General features: G+C 47.2%; 1 protein-coding gene across 2 annotated transcripts in view; it reads right to left on the minus strand.

The window, feature by feature from the left end:
* Positions 1 to 7,575: 7,575 nt before the first annotated feature.
* Positions 7,576 to 19,539, minus strand: part of LOC122931623 (protein FAM166B-like) — a 61,918-nt gene continuing 49,954 nt past the window's right edge. For both annotated transcript variants that reach the window (XM_044285709.1, XM_044285703.1), the window contains exons 4-5: positions 9,748 to 9,937; positions 7,576 to 7,695 (exon numbers count right to left, since the gene is read on the minus strand). In XM_044285709.1, the coding sequence (XP_044141644.1) occupies positions 7,598 to 7,695; positions 9,748 to 9,937 (288 nt within the window). In that variant the 3' untranslated portion in view covers positions 7,576 to 7,597. The remainder of the gene's footprint in view (positions 7,696 to 9,747; positions 9,938 to 19,539) is intronic.

Genomic DNA, 19,539 nt, shown 5'->3' on the forward strand with positions numbered 1-19,539 from the left:
AATCAAGAGCTCCCAGGAAAGAACTATAACCCGCACAGGCCACTGGGGGTAAAGGAGGGATACATAGCCTCACTAACAATGAAACCCAGTACACCTGCTTAAACCCAAATCAAAACAAATAAAGAAGTCAGACATGTGCAGCCAGTCTGACAGATCTCCGCACATTCACAGGGCAAGGCGTGACACTCTGTTGGAACTGCTGTGTGTTTCCCTTGTCTCCCCTCCTCAGTTGCCCAAGGAACTACGTACTCTGCTGCCAGCGTTGTCAGCTGGAAATTTTTGGAGAAATTGTTCCACAAGGACCTTCTGGTATTGCACCATTTTGCTAGTCCTCTCCACCACAGGAATGAGAAATTAAAAGTTCTTGTCACGGGCGCACTCGGTCTCCCATCAGACGCAGACCTGCTGCTTAGCTTCGGGAGCGAGGATCTGTGTTTGGCCTCGTTCCCAGGACGGCTTTGCTAGCTGGGAGGCTCCCTGCTCCTACGTCTGCCTTGAGCGCCGAGCTGATCACTCGGTGCTCGACTTGTCTGTCTGTCGGTCATGTGACGCTGGCCATGTCACATGACCCTCAGACCTCACTATAAATACAGGCAGCCTGCTGGCCACAGGTTGCCTGTTAATTCTAGGTTCCTGGCTAATTATTGGACTGCTGAATACTCACCTGATCCTGTTCCCTGACAATCCTTTGCCTGCTCCTCCTGTACTGCGCATCTCTCCTGGTATCCTGACCCCGGCTTCCACCTGATGATTCTTTGCGGACTCCTGTTGTACTTCATTTTTCTCCTAGTATTTGACCTCGGCTTTTTCTGACTATTCTCTGCTCATTCCATAGTACTGCGTAGCTCTCTAGGTATTGACCCGGTCCGTTCACGTTCCGTTATTTGTCTTGTCTGTCTTCCCAGCACGTATCCTAAGTTAGGGACTGCCATCTAGTTGTCCCATGTCATTAGGACTTGCAAGGCAAGTAGGCAGGGCCAGGGGTGAGGGTGGAGCGCAGTGGTCACTATCCTCCCCCCTGTGTGTAGTGTCTGTGACGGTCACGTACACTACACACAGGGGGGAGGATAGTGACCACTGCGCTCCACTGCGTTGGTCAGAGCACGGGTGATGTTACGGGACACATGCTGGTGTAAGGCGGGAACGGCACACCTGGAAAAATAGTGGCGGCTGGGGATTGAGTAACGAGGGAAAGCCTTAGTGTCCACAAGCCTAAATGGCAACATTTCCAGGGCCAGCAATTTGGAAAGGTGCACATTTAGTGCTATGGCCTGTAGGTGGGTGGCTGGGTATTCACGCTTTCGTTCAAAGGCAGGTGGTGTGATCCGCAGACACTTATTGTGGACCCAGGCACCCTATTAGGGTGCTTTGATGCCATGTGGCGGATCATGCTGGTGGTGGTGAGGTTGCTAGTGTTCATGCCCCTGCTCATTTTTGTATGGCACAGGTTGCAAATGACAAATATTTTATCATCCGTGCTTTCCTCAAAAAAGCGCCAGACCGCGGAACACCTACCCCTTGGCAAGAGAGATTGCCGCAAGGGGGTGTTCAGGGGAACAGTTGTGGGCCTCTTTGGTGTGGCCCGCCTTCTCCCTTTTGCCACCCCACTGCCTATTCCCGCCTGTTGCGGTGCTGAGGATCCCCCCCCCCCCCCTCTGTACTGCTGTCCTCACTCGACTTGCCACCTTCCCAGGTTGGGTCTGTAATTTCATTGTCCACCACCTCCTCTTCCACTTCCTCACTCTGGTCATCCTCCTGACTTGACCTAACACAAACCTCACTTATTGACAACTGTGTCTCATCCTCATCATCCACTTTGTGAAACACTAATTGCCATTCCTCACCGTCATCTTATTCTGACTGTGGATGCTCCAGAGTTTGGGAATCAGGGCACAAGATCTCATGTCCCTCTTCAAGCTGGCTTGGCAAGAGGCCCAAATTAAAGCTGTTATCCGAGTTATGGGGAAAAAAAACTTTATAAAACTCATCAGGACATACATATACATTAGTTAAGCTTGATTTCTTAATTGAAAAACCCATACCTACACCTTTTCATGGTTCTGTTACTGCTGTGTTTACATGCTGAAGTACATGCTGAGGGGGCGTAGAACAATGCCTGAGCTCTCCCTCATGAATATTTGTGGGCATGAACAATCTGACCTTCCCCTCACCCTGCTCTGCACATCCTTTGCAAAAAAAAAAAAAATGTCACATGATCATCTCCTAGCTCACACAGACAGATCTTCCTGTCACATTGCAGATACACATGCTCTACAGGGCGTGCAGAATTATTAGGCAAATGAGTATTTTGACCACATCATCCTCTTTATGCATGTTGTCTTACTCCAAGCTGTATAGGCTCGAAAGCCTACTACTACCAATTAAGCATATTAGGTGATGTGCATCTCTGTAATGAGAAGGGGTGTGGTCTAATGACATCAACACCCTATATCAGGTGTGCATAATTATTAGGCAACTTCCTTTCCTTTGGCAAAATGGGTCAAAAGAAGGACTTGACAGGCTCAGAAAAGTCAAAAATAGTGAGATATCTTGCAGAGGGATGCAGCACTCTTAAAATTGCAAAGCTTCTGAAGCGTGATCATCGAACAATCAAGCGTTTCATTCAAAATAGTCAACAGGGTCGCAAGAAGCGTGTGGAAAAACCAAGGCGCAAAATAACTGCCCATGAACTGAGAAAAGTCAAGCGTGCAGCTGAGCTGCCAAGATGCCACTTGCCACTAGTTTGGCCATATTTCAGAGCTGCAACATCACTGGAGTGCCCAAAAGCACAAGGTGTGCAATACTCAGGGACATGGGCAAGGTAAGAAAGGCTGAAAGACGACCACCACTGAACAAGACACACAAGCTGAAACATCAAGACTGGGCCAAGAAATATCTCAAGACTGATTTTTAGAAGGTTTTATGGACTGATGAAATGAGAGTGAGTCTTGATGGGCCAGATGGATGGGCCAGATGGCTGGATTGGTAAAGGGCAGAGAGCTCCAGTCCGACTCAGACGCCAGCAAGGTGGAGGTGGAGTACTGGTTTGGGCTGGTATCATCAAAGATGAGCTTGTGGGGCCTTTTCGGGTTGAGGATGGAGTCAAGCTCAACTCCCAGTCCTACTGCCAGTTTCTGGAAGACACCTTCTTCAGGCAGTGGTACAGGAAGAAGTCTGCATCCTTCAAGAAAAACATGATTTTCATGCAGGACAATGCTCCATCACACGCGTCCAAGTACTCCACAGCGTGGCTGGCAAGAAAGGGTATAAAAGAAGAAAAACTAATGACATGGCCTCCTTGTTCACCTGATCTGAACCCCATTGAGAACCTGTGGTCCATCATCAAATGTGAGGGAAAACAGTACACCTCTCTGAACAGTGTCTGGGAGGCTGTGGTTGCTGCCGCACGCAATGTTGATGGTGAACAGATCAAAACACTGACAGAATCCATGGATGGCAGGCTTTTGAGTGTCCTTGCAAAGAAAGGTGGCTATATTGGTCACTGATTTGTTTTTGAATGTCAGAAATGTATATTTGTGAATGTTGAGATGTTATATTGGTTTCACTGGTAAAAATAAATAATTGAAATGGGTATATATTTGTTTTTTGTTAAGTTGCCTAATAATTATGCACAGTAATAGTCACCTGCACACACAGATATCCCCCTAAAATAGCTAAAACTAAAAACAAACTAAAAACTACTTCCAAAAATATTCAGCTTTGATATTAATGAGTTTTTTGGGTTCATTGAGAACATGGTTGTTGTTCAATAATAAAATTAATCCTCAAAAATACAACTTGCCTAATAATTCTGCACTCCCTGTATGTATCTAAGCTCTATGCAGCTCTATGTATCTAAGCTCTATGGCAGCTCTATGTATCTAAGCTCTATGGCAGCTCTATGTATCTAAGCTCTATGGCAGCTCTATGTATCTAAGCTCTATGGCAGCTCTATGTATCTAATATAGCTTAGCTAGATATAGGTGTCAGATAGCTTAGATACATATAGGTGTCAGATAGCTTAGATACATATAGGTGTCAGATAGCTTAGATACCTATAGGTGTCAGATAGCTTAGATACATATAGATGTCATATAGCTTAGATACATCTAGGTGTCATATATGACGCCTATATCTATCTAAGCTATATTACAGCCATATCTATGTTGACTACGGTATACACTATAGTCAATGCCTCCCCTCCCCCCATACACACAATATACACAATGCAGTGTCCCCCACCCCATACACACAATGCAGTGTCCCCCACCCCTCCATACACACAATATACACAATGCAGTATCCCACTCCCCCCCCCCCCCCCTCCATATACACAATTCACTGTCCCCCATCTTCCTCTTCCTGGGAAACCTATGAGGCCAGGCAGAAGCACATGTCTTTAATCTCCGGTATAAACTGCAGGGAGGGCAGGTCTTTCATCTGATTGGCTGTCCTGACTTGCCTTCTCTTTTTATTGGCTGAGCTGCTCGTCCTTCATTCCTGCTCCTGGATCACAGAAATACAGAGAGTGGCAGCACCTGGGTAACCCTTTCCTTATCAGAGCTCTCCTGTTAACAGGAGCTTCTGTTTTGCACAGTACTATCAGCCCTGTGTATGGTAATGATAGCCCTGCTGCGCTATTGTTATGATAATGAGATCGCAGCAGCCAGATACAGGGAGAGAGGGGGCGGGTACCAAAGGCTCTGACGTCTCGTTTACAGAGCTGGGCCACTCCCTCAAGCAGGGAGAAGCTTGTAAACGAGACGTCACTGCTGGAGCCTGGTGAGTGACCCGCATCGGCTGTGTGGAAACAGCGCAAAATCAATAAAGTGAGTACATTAGAAATCTATCTTTAATTATGTATAAAGTAGCCCTAACACATATTTTTTTAAGTCGGATAACCCCTTTAAGGAATGGCGATGAAAAGAGCTCCTCAGAATATCCGAGTGTGGGATCACTTGTTTGCCAAGACTCTCCGTGGTGGAAAGAAGGAGGATCAGGGTGAGGATTCTGTTGACCAGACTCTTGGTTACTGAGACTGGACTTTGTGGAAGACAGGGTGGTGCTTAACCGACTGGAAGCATTATCTGCTGCAATCCAACCGACCAACTGGTCGCACTAGCCTGACTTCAAGAGTGGTGTCCTGCGCCGCCCTGCAAACTGGGACATGAAGCTAGGTATTATGGATGAGTGTGTTTTTTGTGCTCTGGCAGCAGGCACAGTTTCACCGCGCCCAAGGTCACGGCCTCTGTGTGCACCATCAGCAGCACGGCCACTTCCCAGGCCTTTACTGCTCGCCTTCAGCATATTAAATGGTATATATGCTTGCAAGTATGTCACACATACAGTAGCGCAGGTTTTGTAAGTGTATGCGCAAATAAATTATACTGAATGTCAAATATTTAGGATGCGCAAACGTTATATAGGATATGTAACGCAGGTAATGTCGCTGTCACCAGCGGCTAAGAAAAAATTACACTGAATGTCACAGATATTTAGGATGCACAAACGTTACACAGGAGATGTAGCGCAGGTAATTTCACTGTCACCAGTGGCCAAACAATTGCGCTGAATGTCACAGATATTTAGGATGCGCAAATGTAACACAACAGATGCAGCAGAGGTTGTGTCACTGTCAGCAGCAGCCAAACAATTGCACAGACTTTTGGGTCTCTAACACCTTTGAACACTGAACCCTGCCTAAAATAAAAACAATAATTCCTGTCCCTACACTATCTGTCCCTTCTGTTGCAGCTCGCCCTAAGGCCTCTTTCACACTACAGTATGTCCATTTCAGTGTTTTGCGGTCCGTTTTTCACGGATCCGTTGTTCCGTTTTTTGCTTCCGTTGTGGTTCCGTTTCCGTTCCGTTTTTCCGTATGGCATATACAGTATACAGTAATTACATAGAAAAAATTGGGCTGGGCATAACATTTTCAATAGATGGTTCCGCAAAAAACGGAACGGATACGGAAGACATACGGATGCATTTCCGTATGTGTTCCGTTTTTTTTGCGGACCCATTGACTTGAATGGAGCCACGGACCGTGATTTGCGGCCAAATATAGGACATGTTCTATCTTTCAACGGAACGGAAAAACGGAAATACGGAAACGGAATGCATACGGAACACATTCCGTTTTTTTTTGCGGAACCATTGAAATGAATGGTTCCGTATACGGACCGTATACGGAACGCAAAAAACGGACCGCAAAACGGAAAAAAAAAACTGTAGTGTGAAAGAGGCCTAAGACTGAGCCGAACCACGTGGCGTTCCGGCCAGCCAATCACTGTAATGCCAGTAACCAACAAGGCTATGGCATTACAGTGAGTGCCAGTACTTCTCTGCACGTTTATTGGCTGTGTAGCAGGCGGGGAGGAGACTCGAGCATCAAATGGTGTTCGGCTGAGCATGCCCTCCCAACACTAATAGTCAGTAAAAAAATAAAAGAACGGATAATCACCTCACTAATCCACCATCCCTGTCGGTGACTACTTATGTCTCAACACAATAAATGCACACAAGACGGGTCACCACTGTAGCCTATTGGATAAGTGGGCATTTGTAGGTATTTTCTGCGTGCTGAGACTGGACCAGGAAGTAGATACCAGCAGGGACCCAGCCAAGCAGCATCGGAACAGGAGATCGGTGAGGGTGAGTATCAGTTCTTTTAACCCAGTCTGAGTCAGCTGCCACCAATTTTTTTGACACCAGAAACTACTTTAAAGGGGTTGGTCACCCCTGGGGTCTTTTGGGCAGGCCTCAAAACTTACCCAGACCTACAGAGAGAATCACACTGCTGGGTTCTAGCTTCTTCGCTCTCCCACCACCGCTAAAGATCTCGAGTCTCCCTGCATCAACATCCGGTTTGACGCTGGTCATGTAGCCACTGCAGACAATGACTGGCCACAGCAGTGACATGTACCCCAAGCATCCCATGACCCGGTGACATGACGAATGGAGTACAATGGAGTGCTGTGACCAGCCATAGGCTACAATGGTAACTTGACGTGGATCAAACCAAATGTTGATGTTGAAAGACCACAGACCTGTGTAGGTAAGGGAGTAAAGGAGCCAGAACCCAGCAGCAGGGATCTGGTAAGTAAGATTCCCTCCACCGGTTTGGCTACATTAGGGAGTCTCTCCAAAAGGTCCCCGGGGTGAACCACCTCCGTGAGGCATTGTAATCTACTGTGGGCCTGTCAGATATTTACAAGTAGATCTTAGTCTACTGGTTTCTTACCTAGACTGGTCCTCTATTGGCCACATTAATGACTATAATAATTTATAAAGAAATCCAGCCAACACGGTATTATTAGTTGGTTTAGTCTGGGTTAGTCTTAGTTCTGTCATGGTACAGTGGATAATATAAAGTCTAACACTAAAAGTCAGAGCACATATATATTAATCCTATTACTACTTCCTTTCAAGAGACCATGCAATGCAGTTTAGTTGCTGTTGTACACAAAACACAGATCTTCCCAGGAGATTTTAATGGAATGATAAAAACAACATGATACATAGAATGTGAATTTCATTTTATTTGATATATGTAGCAAATCATATATTTCAGGTTGCAGAATCAAGTGTGGAAATTTCAGAAGAGAGATGTCCATTGGAATCTTTGCTCATGCAGCTTTCCTATGGCGTTTACACTACTCTTTCCCCATGTGGACCCTATAGAAAACATTTGTCCTATTGAAACATAAAAGAACATTTTTACTATTGTTTTGCAAAATTATATTTTGTCCATATTATGATTTACATTCGCTACTCCATGTCATCTAACCAATCCATGGTACACATATTTAGCAACGTACTCCCAGATTTAAAGGTGATGGACACCTTTGAGGGTGTATTGTATTCTTCTCCTTTTGGGCTACAAATCAGAGAAAAGGGCTGAAAATGTTTAATAAAGACCAACTCAGAAAATTATTTGTTGCCCAAAAATGAATAGAAATACAATGATTAAAAATTGTCCCCAAAGGTGTCCAGAGCTTTTAGAGGTGATGATTCAAAAAGAAAAATATAACCCTATCCAACCCAGCCATTCACTTATTATCTATTGTATGTAATAATTTAGCATTTTAATAAAAAATAGGTTACAGAAGCCTACAAGTGTTCTCCCTCAGGTTTCTGTAACTCCCATAAATGGAGAGTGAATGTATATGCATATCCAACTCTCTATTGATACCTTTGAAATGGCCAAGACTGAGTCAAAAGGAGATTTTAATAATTTGGTTGTCTTTGGCTAGCTTGTATCTACTAAGAGAAGAAAAGCAGATTATCTGGTGTCCAATTGGGAGCAGATGGATAGATTATGTGATTTTAGTCAGGATGGTGAGATGCTACCTGGTATCCTGGGAGTGTACCTAGAGTACCAAGTGTCCAGGAAAATGATAAGAGGAATATTTATGTGTGCGGGGAGGGGGGGTGGGTGCTAAGTAGGCAGTGCAGGGGAAAGGAAGGGCAGTCCAGACACAGGGAAGGGTGTAGCTATATGTTAAAATCCTAGTTTGCTGGATTGTGCCACTGCTGGACTAAGTCACGTAAATGTCATACAAAATTATTTGACAACAAGGTTCATTGCTGGTTAGAAGTTGAACAAGCCGAAATCCATGTTCCTGTCAGCTGTACATGGAGGACCACAGTTCACTGATTGCTAAAAAATAATCTATCACGTGTACAATAAGCAGGAATCCTATAGCTTATACCTCCATTACTCTGTAGCTTCTTCTACATTTCAAGTAACATCAAAGATGACATTCCTTAGCAATGGTGTAATAATATGAATACATCCTATGAAACTGTCCAGAGCTCAAAGCTCCAGAGAGAAGCTTGTATCTTGAGTGGAAGAGAGAAGATTCCTGTCGTTTATAATCTTGGTTGCAGATTTTAAATATCCTGCAATTAACCATTAGGTTTGAGCTTCTGCTATAGTACCTTAGGCAATGCCAAAATACCAGATCAGTCTGTCTGTCCCTTAAAAACCTGTTAAATCTGTCAAATATTTTAGCAATTAGATATTCCTGCATTAAATAGTTATTCACTACAGTTGCCATACCTATAAACTTTTAACTGTATTTTTATACTCTATAAGACATACCTGATCATAAGACACACCTAGGTTTTATAGGAGGAAATTACTGATTTTTTTTTTCCATCAGACCCCCAATCTTCATCAGACTTCAGATTAGACCCCCAATCAGATGCTCAATCTTCATCAGACCCCCAAATCAGGATGCCCAATCTTCATTAGACCTCAGATCAGACCCCAATCAGACTCCCAATCTTTATGAGACCTCAGATCAGGCCCCCCTCCCTAATCAGACCTCAATCTTTATCAGACCTGAGATCAGACATTAAAACAATAATAATTAACTTCTCCTACTCCACACGGCGCCCTTGCTGCATTCACTCCCTTGTCTACTGCCAGCGCTGCGCTTCACTGTGACCCGACATCACACAGTATCAAGTCATAGTGCAAGCTTATGTCCTGATACTGTACGCAGTCAATACACATCACAGTGGTTGCCTGGAAGTAGACCAGTCAGCGCTAGCAGGGCTACAATCACCGCTACCTGCACATCCTGCATACTAATGAGTGCTTCCATAATGGAAGCACTCATTAGTATTTGTTTTATAAGATTCACCGCCATTTTTCCTCCACTTTTGATGATAAATGCACATCTTATAAAACTGAAAATGCAGTAATTAGATCTAATTTGAAAAGTAATAGTACTGTACCGGGTGTATATCCTGAATAGTTAGGGAGGAGGCCACTGTTTGCTCTGTATATTAATTTCCCTTGTCTTCTTTGTAGATATTCATTTGTATGGGATAACTTTGTAGAAGGATTGCTTCCTATCAAATCTTCCTTGAAGATGTTTTTCAGATTTTCATTTCTGTAAGAAGGATGACCAGGCACTTCACCTGTCTTTACAAAGAAAAACATATGCATGACTGAAACCACACAATATTTTCACATAATTTTAGCCACTAGATTAATGATAGCCAAGTCTTGGAAATTTCCTTTGACTAATAAAGGAGTTGTTTCATCTGGGAATTTGATGGCATATCGTCAGGATATGCCATCTAAGTCAGATAGTTTCAGATACTTTCGGTGGCCTGTTTTAGAGATAGGTGCGTGCCTCAGAGGTGGCCACCAAAAGTGAATGAGAGTGCATCACATATGCATGGCATGCTCTCCATGAATTTCTATAGGAGTTCTGCAAGCACACTTGCTCGGCTATTTTCAGGAGTCCCATAGAAATTAATGGAGAGTGCACCGATCAAGCTATAACATCATTCAATCCTATGGGAATGCCGGAGATAGCTGAGTCAGTGCTCGGCTATTTTTGGCATTCCCATACGAAGGATTGGAGGGCGGCCTCATATATGGTAGCATATCCTAGCAATAGGCCACCAATGTCTCAGATGAAACAACCCCTTTAATGAACTTAATACAGTCTAAATTTCTTACAACATCAACTTATCAACACAGTACAAATTTCCTGTGACATGGAAAAACTGTTTGCTGTACATTCCCACACAACAGCTGGTTTCACAAAGAAATGGGATTTATGGATACAGTTTCAAAAAGTAAGTAGAGGTAGTCATTTTGAAATTGGGATGTTTTCCACAAATGGGGTATCCCTAGGCTCACTTATGGGACTTCCTGTATGGTTTTTATGAAATATGCTTTGCCCATGATCTAGTGTTACCTCCCTACAAGCTGCAAGTCATACACTGTCTTCATCTATTGTTACTTCCCTGTTTGTTGTATGTGGACGAGTTATACAAAACGTATAAAACCTATTTTGCCTTCTATTTTGTTCCCTTTTGCTTCATACTGGTTGTATTTGACAATTACTCTGTACAGATTCCTGTGTGCATCTTATTTTCACTTGAAAAGCTATAATTCTTTAATAAAAATTAAAAGAAGGAGTAAATAAAATATTATGCGTATAGGAACTTCCCAATACGGAATGAGGATTAGGAATGTTGGAAGTAAGCATACTGGGACAGTTTTTCCTGCAATCATTTGCCAGAGGTTACCTGCCTTACTTGCCCTTATTGGATAAAGATGGATGCTCAACTGAGTCTACCTTTAGCCAAAGTACAACTGTGTGAGGAGAAAGCTCTGTAGTTGTTGACATGTCAATGGAAAGTACATGGCAGAATTCCCTGCTCACAAAGGGTATCTGAAAAAGGAGGTACACCTTACATATGTTTATGTCCAGATATAGAGTCTTTAAATAATGTAACATATACAGGGTGAACTAGCCAAAGACCCTACTGGAATGATTCCCAGTGGGCTGATGCCCAGTAGGCCTCCCAAGCCCTTCTGATGGCCAACTGCCAGCTACATAACATTCTGGCACTCCCTGCATATCTGCCCAGTGTCTACAGGTGCCCTCCTGAATTCAACTGCTTCCATTTACTCAGAACGGTGATACAGAAGAATACTGCGGTGGGGCTCAGGAGCCTATGGCTCCTTGGCCTGCTGTATGCCCTCATAGACCTCAAGCTACTAGACCTGAAGCTAACAGTATGTGGTAGTAGAATGGCACAGGCAGCAGAATAACATTATTGCAACCACTTGCACCTGAATACAGGCACTGTGATGATGTCATCATTACCTCTTTCTCTGGGATGCCGCACATGGGAACCAATGGGGATTGTATAATACTGGGGGCATTGATGGGCAAACTATAGGGGGGTATATGCAATACCGGGAGCCCTATGAGAACATATGTGATAGTGGGGCACTATGGCAGCATATGTAATACTGGGGGCACTATGGGGGCATGTGTAATACTGGGGACACTATGGGGGCATGTGTAATACTGGGGGAATTACTATATGGCTTTACTGTGGTCACTATAGGTCACTTAATGCTGGGAGCACTAAAGAGCATTATGGGGGACACTGTTATAACTGTGGGTACAATAGAGAGCATTGTAATTGCTGGGGTCACAATAGGTGGGCATTATTATAGGTGGAGGCACTATGAAGATGATGATAGAGGTACTTAAGGTAAAGGTGCCATAGAGGGCAGTACTGGGGGCATTACAGGGGCCAGGGGCACTATGATGACATGTTTAATACTGGGGTTATTATAGGATATTACTGGGGGCACTATTATAACTGTGTGCACAACAGGGGACATTACTATTGGTGGGGGCTTTATAGGGGACATTATTAATACAAAGGGCAGAATAGCAGGCATTATTATTGGTAGAGGCACTATAAGAAGAATTATTTTTGCTGGGGGCATTATTATTGGTAGGAGCACTAAATTGGGGCAGTATTATTACTGGGGGCACAATAGTGAACATTATTATTGCTGGAGGCATTAAGTGGACATTACTGGGGGCACAATCCAAAGGCAGTTTTATTGCTGGAGGCTCTATAGAGGGAATTTTTACTACTGTGGGCAATATTTTCCGCAGTACATTGGGGAGCACAAAGCACTCTCCGTATTGGTGAAGGGGGGCAGCAGGATGGCACAGTTAGGGCACCAGGATGGCACAGTTAGGGCACCAGGATGGGAAATTTGTATTGTGAAAGTGGGGAGGATGTTTTAAAAGTGGGGAACCAAAGATGAGTGTATCACTGTCACGGCTTGGAGGTTGTTTGCCGTGACACTTTCGCCGTGCATGCTGGTTGCCGGTGGCAACGTGTTGCTGTTTATGCATATGTGTCCACTTTCCCTGGCCACAGGATACTTACCTGACGTTCAGGTGTTGCTTTCTGTCTCCTCCTTGTTACTAGGCCTGCAGGAGACTCAAATTTATCCGTGTCATGGATGAATCGGCCGTCTCTTATTCCTAACTTCCATATTGCAGGGACCGATAAGGTCAGTAGGGCCCAGGTTCGAGAGTATGAGCCCCCCTACCATCGAGGGCAGCTCTTACAGTCAGGAGGTCAGGGATAGGATGAGGATGGCGATGGACGGTGTCCTTCTCCCTTATCCTAGCTTTCAGGCCTAGTGGCTTTCCTTAATTTGAGACTTTGAATGGTGGGGAGTTTCCCCCACTCCCCACCGTGACAGTATGTCCCACAATGGCCACTCTGTTTCGCCTTCGGAAGAGGGAGCAGCATGTTTTTCCATCTTTCCCTGGCAAGCATGCTTGTCCGCCGGTGGGAGGGTGAATGGGGAGTTACCGTTAATGGCGCGGTTCTTGGTAACAGGTGTTGCCTTGGTGTAGAACCGTCGCTTGTGTTGGTACGTTTCCTCGTCCAGTTTTCAGTGGTTCCTTATTCTGGTCATGTTGCTGGCAGCATTCCTTTGGTGTACTGGCTGTGTGCTGGTTGGGGAATGCTTCCTGGCAGTGATCTGGAGTGGGAACTGTTTGAGTTGGACGCGGTGTTCAGTACGTTTTCTCCTGACTGTTTGGTGGCTGGCTGCCAGGGGCCTAGTTGTGGTCCTGGTGTGCTGGTAGAAGTTTAGGAGGAACGTGCTGACACAGATTCATATTATTATTATTTTTTCCCCGTTATGTTTTGGAGGGGGCTTTGAGGGGAGTGAGTGTTATGGCTTGGAGGTTGTTTGCCGTGACACTTTCGCCGTGCATGCTGGTTGCCAGGGGCAACTTGTTGCTGTTTATGCATGTGTGTGCGCTATCCCTTTAAGGATGTTTCTCTTCCCTTCTGGTGAGCACAGGGTTAAGGTGTGTGCTAGGTGGAGCTGGGTGTGGCCTCTTGGCTCTTATAGTCTTGGTGTTGAGACCCTGAGGTCAGTTTCACTTCAGCCTTTATTGGGGCTGGATACTATACTCCTTTCTGGGTATTTCCAGCTGCCCCGTCCTTGAGGGCCACCTTGTGGGACATCGAGGTCCTTGCCTATGTCTACCCCTCCCCATTGTTGTTATGTGTGGTGCTGTACTTATGGGTTGATGTTTGTCTAGTTGTTTGTTCCATGTGTGGTTTGTCTATGGTGTGGTTGATCCCGCATGGTTGCAAGACATGTCCTGTTTGTTTTACCTCCGGAAGGGGGTCCCTGGGGTTCCCCGGAGGGGGGACTACAAGACAGCAAGCTGTGGCTTCCAGTAAGTGATCTTGTTGTTCTGTTGTCTGTGGTCATCTGGCCACAGGATACTTACCTGACATTCTGTTGTTGTTTGCTGTCTCCTCCTTGTTACTAGGCCTATGGGAGACTCCGATTTATCCGTGTCGTGGATGAATCAGCCATCTCTTATTCCTGACTTCCATATTGCAGGGACCGATAGGGTCAGTAGGGCCCAGGTTCGGGCTACCTTCGAGGGCGGCTCATACAGTCAGGAGGTCAGGGATAGGATGAGGGTGGCGATAGGAGGTGTCCTTCTCCCTTATCCTGGCTTCCAGGCCTAGTGGCTTTCCTCAATTTCAGACTTTAAACGGAGGGGGGGGGGGGAGTTTCCCCCACTCCCCACTGTGACAGTCACAGTCTCTGCACAGATGAGATGTGGCTAAAATAAGTTGTCATAGTGGTCTTGAACGAATGCACAAAAATGAGGAAAGAGAATGTCTACTTCAGAGGAGATGTCACTGGATATAATGTCCCACTGTATTCTCCTGTATTACCAGGCAGTATGCTGTTGGTAGAGCAGACTCACTGCTGTGGCCTGCACCTCACCATCTCAGCCTCAGAATGTGGCATCTGGCACTGGCCACCACAGAGAGGCAGCTGCTGGGGCAGTATTTTGTACTTCACTGTGGTGATGGTAGCCCCACCTACTTGTGTGTGTTGGCCACGCCTTTTGTCAGTTTGGATCCGCCTACAACATTGAGCCACTATTTGTTTTTTTGTTTGATGACCACCTAAAGTTCGCAGTCTGCCCTGAATGTATAGTTGTAATTTCAAATAATCTTTTTTTTTATATATATATATATATATATATATATATATATATCCATAGAAAAGGTCAGGCAGCACTCCTCAATATGCAGCTATAGCTGTGTAGGTGCCCGCGGTAGTCCCTCGATGCAGGACAGGGTAAATAGCACAGAAAATCCGCAGCACTCCTTGAAGTAAAAAAAATGAGCAGTTTATTCACACGTCAGAAAAGACAATGTTTCGGTTCTCTCACAGAACCTCTGACTTGAGAAAGGTTCTGTGAGAGAACCGAAACGTTGTCTTTTCTGACATGTGTGAATAAACTGCAAATTTTTTTACTTCAAGGAGTGCTGCGGATTTTCTGTGATATATATATATATATTTATGGTCAGGGCTAGGACAACGTCGGCGCACGCAGAGACACCTGCCCTGAACATAGTGGCTGAATTGTGCCGGGAGCCACGGCGCGGGTACACCAGTGAAAAAAGGGGGCATACCTGAAGGGAGTTTAGAGAAAAAGGGCGGGAGGGAGGGGCGTGAGGCTCGGGCGCCTGGCTGAGCGGCAGGTAGGGGGGATAAATAGCCAGATGCCCCTCCCACAAATGCAGGCTGTTAACAGCCTTATTATTTATGGTCAGGGCTAGGACAACGTCGGCGCACGCAGAGACACCTGCCCTGAACATAGTGGCTGAATTGTGCCGGGAGCCACGGCGCGGGTACACCAGTGAAAAAAGGGGGCAAAAAACATCAGTTAGGTACAACACTTTTTGCAAACTACAAAGCCAGTGATCGAAAGGCGCGAGAAATCTCTACTCGAGGATTGGCAATATATTTAGTGAAGCAGGAGGGCCGCCACCGCCCCATGGACCGGATGACATGAGCTGGCACCTGATGCCGAGTAACAGCGGAGTCTGCCCCTAGCGACATGAGTGGCCCGAATTTACCCTGGGGTCATAGCCTAGACCCTGGGCGAGGGCACGGATGAAAGATATAATTTGAGGGTGCTGAGAAGCTTGCCTGAGTGTGGCAGGAGCGGGCTATCTGGTGATGAACCTTGGATGAGGCCTAGCAGTTGATGCAGCACCTGAACCGGGCACCAATCGTTCAACGTGGGATAGAATTTACCTCGGAAGGGGGCCCCGTCTGAATGGTTTTTGGTGGAAGGTAGCAGGGGAGTGTAATGGCCCTGGCCCCGTAACAGATGCTGCTTCAGAGGATGGTTATGGCGATTTGAACCCGCCAGAACCTCACCGGGCCGGAGGAATCCATAAAAGGTGAGATACATGGCCGCTTTCAAAATCAGGTTAGTGAAGGGCCCAAAAAGGATTACCATCCAATGACGAAAAAAAGATCCCTGAACAATTTACCGGACACAGGTTGCCTATGGCTCACGGACCCCTTCCCCTCCTTTTGAATACCCCGAAGGGTGGCTTTTAGAAAATGAAGACAGAACCTGGGTGATCCAGGAATGCTGACCACCTGGGCGATCCGGGAACGCTGACAACGTGAGCGATCCGGGAACGCTGACAACCCGAGCGATCCGGGAACGCTGACAACCCGAGCGATCCGGGAACGCTGACAACCCGAGCGATCCGGGAACGCTGACAACCCGAGCGATCCGGGAACGCTGACAACCCGAGCGATCCGGGAACGCTGACAACCCGAGCGATCCGGGAACGCTGACAACCCGAGCGATCCGGGAACGCTGATAACCCGGGCGATCCGGGAACGCTGACCACCTGGGCGAAGCGGGAACGCTGACCACCTGGGCGAAGCGGGAACGCTGACCACCTGGGCGATCCAGGGACGCTGACATTTAAACGAAGACAGAACCTGGGTGAACCAGGGACGCTGACCACCTGGGCGACCCAGGGACGCTGACCACCTGGGCGATCCAGGGACGCTGACCACCTGGGCGATCCAGGGACGCTGACCACCTGGGCGATCCAGGGACGCTGACCACCTGGGCGATCCAGGGACGCTGACCACCTGGGCGATCCAGAGACACTGACATTAAAACGTAGACAGAACCTGGGCGATCCAGGAACGCTGACCACCTGGGCGATCCAGGGACGCTGACAACCTGGGCGATCCAGGGACACTGACAACCTGGGCGATCCAGGGACACTGACAACCTGGGCGATCCAGGGACACTGACATTCTGGGCGAACCAGGGACACTGACAACCTGGGCGATCCAGGGACACTGACAACCTGGGCGATCCAGGGACACTGACAACCTGGGCGATCCAGGGACCCTGACAACCTGGGCGAACCAGGGACACTGACAACCCGGGCGATCCAGGGACACTGACAACCCGGGCGATCCAGGGACCCTGACAACCCGGGCGATCCAGGGACCCTGACAACCCGGGCGATCCAGGGACCCTGACAACCCGGGCGATCCAGGGACCCTGACAACCTGGGCGATCCAGGGACCCTGACAACCTGGGCGATCCAGAGACACTGACATTAAAACGAAGACAGAACCTGGGCGATCCAGGAACGCTGACCACCTGGGCGATCCAGGGACGCTGACAACCTGGGCGATCCAGGGACGCTGACAACCTGGGCGATCCAGGGACACTGACAACCTGGGCGATCCAGGGACACTGACAACCTGGGCGATCCAGGGACACTGACAACCTGGGCGATCCAGGGACACTGACATTTAAACGAAGACAGAACCTGGGCGATCCAGGAACGCTGACCACCTGGGCGATCCAGGGACCCTGACCACCTGGGCGATCCAGGGACCCTGACCACCTGGGCGATCCAGGGACCCTGACCACCTGGGCGATCCAGGGACCCTGACCACCTGGGCGATCCAGGGACCCTGACAACCTGGGCGATCCAGGGACACTGACAACCTGGGCGATCCAGGGACACTGACAACCTGGGCGATCCAGGGACACTGACAACCTGGGCGATCCAGGGACACTGACAACCTGGGCGATCCAGGGACACTGACAACCTGGGCGATCCAGGGACACTGACAACCCGGGCGCACCAGAGACAAGTGATGGAGACGGAAGCAACGTGAAATAAAATTACTAAATTGAACAGTAAAGTAACACCAACTTCACGGCGCCAACTCTGGCAATGTGATGCTGATGCAGAGATGAAGGCGGAGTGTTTTTTTTTTTTTTTTTTTTTTTTTCGGAAAAACATAGCTCATTTCTTTCCCAGGAACATTACAACTTGGCCGATCCAGGAGGCACGGGACCCCGGATGATCCGACAGAACACAGAAACCGCTGGTGAAGCCATAAAGTGAAATCTCCAACTACACATAAACCGCACATTCTGGTATTGTGATGCAAATGGCAGGGCTAGGCAGGCTTTCATCCTCTTTTTTTTTTTTTTTTTTTTGACCGGTGTCTTAACGCAAGGAACAGCGCCCCCCTAAAAACAGGAGCACTACCTGCATCACAGGACCAGAACTTGCCAATACCCCCTGTGCAGCAAAACCTTGGAGTGAATAATGAGATAACCGGTAAGTTCCTGAATGGTGCAAGTGAAGCGCGACTGCCAACCTAAATAAGACTCAATTATGATTCCCCCATCGTGTCGGCGTGTGACCGGCAGAACAGTTCAAACCAGATGCCGCTTCCCCTGACATGCGTGCGGATCATGCTGGGGAAGAGCAGCCCCTAACTCGAACCACCAGGGGCCAGAGGCCAGGCGTGAGGCACAGCTAGAGCGGAGCCAGCTGTGCCCCTGATACCTGATAGCCTGGCGAGCGGCAGTCCCGACGTCGGCGGTGCGTGCGCACGGGATAGTGCGTGCGCACGGGATACCGGAAGCAAGGACTCGGGTCGGAAGTAGGAGTATACTGCAGGTATGCGTGAGGCTCGGGCGCCTGGCTGAGCGGCAGGTAGGGGGGATAAATAGCCAGACGCCCCTCCCACAAATGCAGGCTGTTAACAGCCTTATTATATATATACACTCACCTAAAGAATTATTAGGAACACCTGTTCTATTTCTCATTAATGCGATTATCTAGTCAACCAATCACATGGCAGTTGCTTCAATGCATGTAGGGTTGTGGTCCTGGTCAAGACAATCTCCTGAACTCCAAACTGAATGTCAGAATGGGAAAGAAAGGTGAGCTACAACATCAGAAGACCCCACCGGGTACCACTCATCTCCACTACAAATAGGAAAAAGAGGCTACAATTTGCACGAGCTCACCAAAATTGGACTGTTGAAGACTGGAAAAATGTTGCCTGGTCTGATGAGTCTCGATTTCTGTTGAGACATTCAAATGGTAGAGTCCGAATTTGGCGTAAACAGAATGAGAACATGTATCCATCATGCCTTGTTACCACTGTGCAGGCTGGTGGTGGTGGTGTAATGGTGTGGGGGATGTTTTCTGGGCACACTTTAGGCCCCTTAGTGCCAATTGGCCATCGTTTAAATTCCACGGGCTACCTGAGCATTGTTTCTGACCATGTCCATCCCTTTATGACCACCATGTACCCATCCTCTGATGGCTACTTCCAGCAGGATAATGCACCATGTCACAAAGCTCGAATCATTTCAAATTGGTTTCTTGAACATGACAATGAGTTCACTGTACTAAAATGGCCCCCACAGTCACCAGATCTCAACCCAATAGAACATCTTTGGGATGTGGTGGAACGGGAGCTTCGTGCCCTGGATGTGCATCCCTCAAATCTCCATCAACTGCAAAATGCTATCCTATCAATATGGGCCA

Source organism: Bufo gargarizans, chromosome 1 (genome assembly GCF_014858855.1).
Source record: "Bufo gargarizans isolate SCDJY-AF-19 chromosome 1, ASM1485885v1, whole genome shotgun sequence".
Lineage (NCBI taxonomy): Eukaryota > Metazoa > Chordata > Amphibia > Anura > Bufonidae > Bufo > Bufo gargarizans.